General features: G+C 50.5%; 1 protein-coding gene across 1 annotated transcript; it reads right to left on the reverse strand.

Annotated features, from left to right (window-relative positions):
- Positions 1-714: 714 nt before the first annotated feature.
- Positions 715-6,357, reverse strand: LOC111234905 (IQ motif and SEC7 domain-containing protein 2-like). The gene is made up of 13 exons (XM_022763107.1): positions 6,274-6,357; positions 5,848-6,142; positions 5,322-5,639; positions 3,970-5,024; positions 3,688-3,849; positions 3,395-3,517; positions 3,087-3,253; positions 2,551-2,690; positions 2,272-2,397; positions 2,087-2,186; positions 1,829-1,990; positions 1,430-1,624; positions 715-809 (listed from the first exon to the last, which is right to left on the reverse strand). The coding sequence occupies exons 1-13, from the start codon at positions 6,321-6,323 to the stop codon at positions 796-798; spliced, it is 2,907 nt and encodes a 968-aa protein (XP_022618828.1). The 5' UTR covers positions 6,324-6,357; the 3' UTR covers positions 715-795.
- Positions 6,358-6,600: the final 243 nt, after the last annotated feature.

The raw sequence follows: 6,600 nt of genomic DNA on the forward strand, positions 1-6,600 counted from the left end.
TGGGGGTGCGGGTGGGAGTGTGACAAGGTTAGTGGAGGTTTGGTACCAGGGCCGCCGCCCCCTCTGACAGAGTGTGTGGGCTGCACGTGGTAGAGGGCGAACTGTGGGTTCTGGGAATGTTGGGAGAGAGGAGAAAGGGGGGGGGGACATCCCACCACCATGTTGGCGTAGCGACCCGGAAGCCCATGCTGGGAGAGCTGGGAGAGATGGGCCAGCTGTGGGTGCTGGGCGTGCGGTGGGCCAAGCACAGGACGACAGGGTAGTGGGCCTCTCTGTATAGTATGAGGGGGCACACCTTGCAAAGGAGGAGGGACAGTTTGGATGTGGTAGCGATGGTGATGGTAGTAAGGTGGTGGGGGCTGCACGGTGGCCGCGTGACAGTACTGTGCGTGCAGCGCCTGGATTTTGGAAGGCCCCCCCTCCAACTGGCACAGAGATGAAGGGGAGTGAGGAGGGGGCCCTCCCGTAGTCAGTGGGGGTACAGGTGCGGGGTAGGGTGGCCCCGGTGGAATAAGGGGCCCTGGTGGTTTGGCGCGTTTGCTGCCGAAAAGGGAGCCCAGGAAGGAGCCACTGTTGTTGTTGCTGCTCCCCCCAGGGCCGCTCCCCGCTCCTGCTCTCTCTACACTGCTGGAGACTCCCCCAACTCCTGTCCCAGCAGTGGTATGTTGCTGCCCCGGCCCACCCCCCACCCCCGTTCCGGGGCTCAGGATGGGGCGGTGAGGCCGGAAGTCTTCTGTTCCGTAGCAGCCAGGAACCACACCTGGCACTGGATAGCGCTGGTGAGGCTGTGGGCTGCTAATGATGGAGCCCTGGGAGGATAAAGTATCATCATAATCACTGGAGGATCCCAGTGTAGCCCCTGTTCCCACTTACATCAACATACACAAGACATACCTGTATCTGGAGAGGAAAGACGTGCTCAGGGAAACACGAACGCTCACAGCCATGCAAAGGAGGTCAGTGCAGGACACACGCACATGCATGTACATGCGCACACATCTATATGCACACTGTACACACACTGAGCATGCCTGGGAAGATAAAGCACCACTAAGGGGAAATGGGGGAGGGGGTACTAAAGGTTACAAGTCTACATCTAGTCTTACTGAGACTTACTTCCATGGTACTGTCCAGAGAACCAACACTGTTCCTGCGACCACGTTTCCCTGCACCCCGCCAGGAAGAGTAAGGTTAGCAAAGAGAGGAAAGCCGGGATGTTGGTTCACATGTTTTGTTTTTTTCTTTTTTGAAAAAGATAAGAACTGCATAAGCTGTGTCTGAGTGTCAGTGAGAAAGAAGCACAGGATGTAGCAATAGAAACAGAGAACAAATCATCGTAGGAGTTCTGCCACCAAATTCAAATCAGCTGACAGGAAAGCAAATGGAATTGACCCTGTCTCTGAGGTTCTCTGAGGTTCTGTTGTCTCACCTGTCTCTGATAGGTCCCTGAGAGATGAGCTGAGCGCTGTGCGTTTCAGACCCTCACCCACCGAGCAGTTGTCATCAAAACTTGTCCTTCCCATGGTGCCATTCACAACATCGCTCTTCACACCTACGCCTCCTCCAACCACACCTCCAGTCAGCAAGCTTGGCCGCATCACACCTTTCTGTTTCTCCAGCTCCGCTGTAAATAAACACAGACGACACAGGGGAATTTAAAAGGGGGGTGGGGGGGGTGGGGGGGTGCGCTAAGCCATAAACCAGGAACAACAAACAATTCCGCACCACAACGCCTCTCCAGTTCCTCATAAACAGGCCCATACAGAACAATGATTGCGCCTTCTAAAAGTTATAGTTCACAGTAATGACCAGCAGATGGGGTACTTACATTCAACTCTATATTTTTCCATCTCTTGCACTTCAGCAATACTCTCCCTGAGGTCACTAACAAAGCGGGTGCGGTCTTGCTGACTGGGTGCCATAAAGACGATAAGAACCTTCCTCTCCCCACCCAGGACTGCTGAGGTCAGGCGGACTCCATGAGAGTAGTCTAAATGATGCAAAAACAGAGAAACGAAGGCCTTAATAATCATAAAGGGTTAATTAAGAATAGTTGAAATGCGCAAAAGGACAAATGGTTTCTTACATGAGTTCTGGAACATGTGCACTTGCATCTCAACCAAAGGGAAAGATTGTCTGAAACTATAAGTCACTGAGGTTTTCTTCTTCTGGAAGATTTTGGTCACCTGGTGCACAACATAGATAGATTTTTTAACTGAAGTGCATTATGAAAGTATCTGTATCTTCAAAAGTGATGAGTGTGAGTCTTACCACCAGAAGGTCATTAAAGAGGAAGACCTCTCGTTGGTGTACTCCTGTCCTCTGAGGTCTGTTGGGGTCAGGCACCTCATAGAGCTGGCAGCAACACACCAGCCTACGATGGGGAAGGGACAGCACCTAAATAGACAAAGAATTGAACTTTTAACTAGTATTGACAACATATCACAACAACCTTTATGTTGTCTTATTCAGGTACAAACTGGGTTATAACTCCACACCGTCTTGTCGCAAAAACTGTTATAAATTCACAGTTTGTCCCTGGAAACTTACAGGCTTCTTGCCCACAATGACTCTTTCCACTGCCTGCACTTGGGATACGTGGTCATCATTGGTCCGTAGCTCCCATTTCTGTATCCGCTGGTAGATCCCAACAAGCAGGTCCCTGGGTATATCCTGACCATTGTCTACGCCTTGGGTGGAGACAGGGAAAAGGGAGGGCTTTAGGAAATGATGTTTACCAAAACTGCTTTGTGCAGGTCACAAATTATACAATTAATCTAATGGTGTGTTATTTACAGTTTTCCCACACAAGAGGGAGCAAGACTTACTATAGAACTGATAAAAAAGAAAAACACTACTTACTAACCAAATGCATGCAAATGCATTTCTCTGTAATGACATATATTGTCATTTTTCCAGGTTACCCAGATATCATGTTTAAAAATCCCATTACACACTGAGTAAAACTGTATGATGCATGTTAAAAGGGACATTTACAATAGGTTACATCATTTATACGGCCTGATATGTGTCTCATAAAATTATGTATCAAGTGTATGTGTGTGTTTTTTTCCGTCCAGCAGCACCTCTCAAATTCTTGATGAAATCCTCTAGTTTCATCTTCCTCTCGGCTTTGACGTTGGGACTGTACATGTCTGTGTTCAGGAGGATTATGGCAAAGGCCAAGATGAAGATGGTGTCCGGGTTCTGGAACTGCCGAACCAGGGTTGGATTACACACACAGTATCTCTGACTGCATGAGAGACAGAAACGACATGTTCAAACATTTACGCTTTTCATCCTTCAACCACAGTGGCTGAAACTCAGTGTATCAGTCAGCGATCACCTGGGCTTCTCGCTACAGTTAAACCAATCGTATCCAGCACGGACAAACCTGAAAGCCTCTATGAGCCGCTCCACTTTTTGGGCTTCTCCCTGGACTTTAATCTGAGCCTGGAATTTCCTCAGAGCGTCATCCAGGTCCATACCTGAGAAGTCCATCTCATCCACCACACAGCTGAAACACACACAGCACAGGTCACAGTCTAACCTCTCATATGCCATCAACCTGGAGAGGAGTAATATTCAACCATCCATGCAAGACCGTGAGTCATGTTAAGGTCGATCCATTTAGAGTTGGAATGAAATATGTGAGCTGAAATGTGGTGTGTGTACTCCCATACTCACTCTAAAACATCTTTGTTGAATTGTTTCTGTCTGTTTCCCAGGAACTCTCCGATCATCTGCCTGCTGAGGCCTTTCCTCTCTAGGATGAAGCGAGCAATCCCGACTGGAGTGTCAGATACAAACCCTCTCTCAATCAGGTACTGGATTCCTTTCTCTGGCTTCCTACAGTCAATGAAAAGTTAACACAGACTTCAGACCACCACAGTTTTATTAGTTTAATTGTATGACCACCATCAAAACAGTTCCTCACAGGCTCTTTTGTTTATTAGTGTTTCAACTTACTTGTTGAAGAGGTTGAGACCTATGCGGTACTGGCGTCTCTGCACCACATCACTGTTGAAGGGCGGAGAGTCCCAGCTATGGCGACTCTCTCTCTGGTAGGTCTGCTTGCCCAGAGGAGGCAGAGGCTCCCGCAGGCTGTCCTGAGAGGAGGAGCCCGAGCTGCAGTTGACTGTCTCATTGGAATTGGTTGTGGAGTTGAGTGAGTCATTGTCTCCATCGGAGCAGCACGGCTGCTCCAGACCTCCGGGGGGTAGAGCTGTGGAGGAGGAGGAGGAGAGCGGGGTGGTGGGGGGCTGCTGCGGGGACGAGGAGGATGAAGGTGTGTCAGGGTACTGATGGTGGTGGATAGGATGGTGGTGGTGGTGGTGGTGAGCTGCCACCTGGTGAGGGATGTGTGTTGGTATGGGTCTGCCCGGGGCCCGAGTCTGACCCTGGGCAGCTGCTGTGGAGGACGGGCGGGCGCCTGTGTTGGGGGAGTGTTTTAGGGTTCCCTGAGGGGAGCCAGCTCCTACCCCAGGCTCCTGCTCATAGACCAGCTGTCTGCTCAGAGAGCCCCGGTCTGAACGGTCACTCATGTCCACTGAGCTGTCACTGGGCGGCTCAATAGTGAGAAGGGGCAGATGTGCGCCCCTCAGACGATAGTCCCTGCACTCGGTGCATGGGGTGCTGCGCCGACTGTTACTGCTACCCCCTCCCTCGGTGTCCCTGCTGTCCTCACGTCCTCCGACGCCACCACCGGGGCCCCAGTACTCTGTATCCGTGCTGCTGGGCGCTCGGTCAAGGGACAAGGGCGAGGACGGCATGCCATCATCCATGTAAAGAGTGACGTCACTGTACGAGGTGGCCGTACTGTCGCCGTGCATACTGAGTCCTCCTCCAGCTCCTCTGGCTCTTTCTCCCAAACCTCTTTGGGAGGATGGGTTGCTGCTGCTGCTCCACACACACTCCCCAAAGTCTTCACTTATCCCTCCACCCTCCCTGCTGCCCTCCTGGGAGTCATCGCGACCCGCGCGGCAGGTAAGGGCATCATCTATTGAGTCAGCTAAGGACTTGACCTAGAGGAAACACAAAGTGGGATAGCAGTTAGAAGGACTGAAGACACAGGTGCACTCACTGCTCCTTCCTCCTTCAGCATCTCATGTGTCAGGAAGTAAAACAAATGCACTGTAATACCTACAGTGCATTTGTTACATGTCTGAAATAGATGAGTAACGCAGCAAATCTACACAAACACTTTCTATGTCAGCAGCACGCTTTGGGTCTGAGGTCTCTGTCTGTTTCTCTAAATAAAAACCTTTCAGACTTTCATTGTAACTTTCACATAGGAAAAAGAAAACCCACAACAGTGTTACCTGTTTGGAGAAGGAGTCCTCTAAGTGGGTGTAGTCTCCTGGGCGGTCTGTGTCGGGGGAATGAGGAGGCCCTATGGCCACACTGTGGGTGAAGTTGGTCTGTGTCTGGGCCTGCTGCTGAGGCTGTCGCTCATCAAAGGAATACTGCAGTCTCATGTTGGACAGGATGATGCGCCGTGTCATGCGGCTCTCTGACGCCGAGCTTCTGAGGCGCTCAAAGTTCTTGTTCATGCGATACTGTCTGAAAGCTGTCTGAATGGTCCTCGCTGCTCTGCGACTTACAAAGGAGCCACCGTACTTTCTCTCCAGCATCTCCACCTGGCACAGGTCGGGTGGAGGGGGAAGGGGGAGAAAACAAGGAAGAACTCAGATTACATATTCACTATCTGGATGTTTTGCACCCGTGATTCCTCACTGAAAGGAATCCATTATCTACGCGTATGCTCATGCTCATGGGCTTCTAGGAAACAAACACAAACATTTACAACACAAACCCTCTGGCCAACAGCATCCTCAGCACTGATACCTTCTTATCCTGCAGATCTGTCGAGAGCTCGTAGCTGTCTGAAAGGGCCTTGCACCTCTTGTTCTCCTCTTCCTCTTGCTTGCGGAGGGCCAAACTCGCAGGCTGGTGGCGTGTTCGTAGCGCCCAGGCCAAGCTGGCTGAGCTGGAGGCAGCCACACATGAAGGGCCCCTGCTACCAGAGGGTGCGCTGCTGCTGCTGTCACTGTAGCGTTCTGAGCCGCGCAGGTAAGGTGTCTGGCTGAAAGGGTTGTCTTTGTGGGTGCCCGTCTCTGGACACTGGGACTCCCCTTCCACACTGCAGAGGAAAAGAAGCAGAGGGTATTACAACGAGTCAAATGAGTCATATGTCACCTTGAAGTGTGTTAAGAGCAAACTAGAGAATAAATAATAGAGTAAGTACTGAAGACTTTACATATAAGGACTTACATGTAGAGTTTAGAGCGGCGTGGAACTAGCCATCTCTTAGTGGAACTCATGGTGGACTTATATCAGCAGTAAACTCCTATTGCATCAAGGCAGTGAGACCTGACAACATTCCTTGTCTATATTATGCACTGATGATCCAATAGACTTAAAGGTCTCTGCCCTCTATCTCCTTCCTTTAATGAGTCCAGAGGATGGGTTAATATACTACTACCTTTAGCCTCGTAGTGTCTTCTCACTAGCTAGTTCCTGTCTGTAGCTGTCTGTTTCTCTGTCTATAGCTTGTCTGACAAATGCAGCTGTGATCGTACATTTTGAGGAACCATCAGC

This window comes from Seriola dumerili, unplaced genomic scaffold, assembly GCF_002260705.1.
Source record: "Seriola dumerili isolate Sdu_G_001 unplaced genomic scaffold, Sdu_1.0 BDQW01000468.1, whole genome shotgun sequence".
NCBI classification, from domain to species: Eukaryota; Metazoa; Chordata; class Actinopteri; order Carangiformes; family Carangidae; genus Seriola; species Seriola dumerili.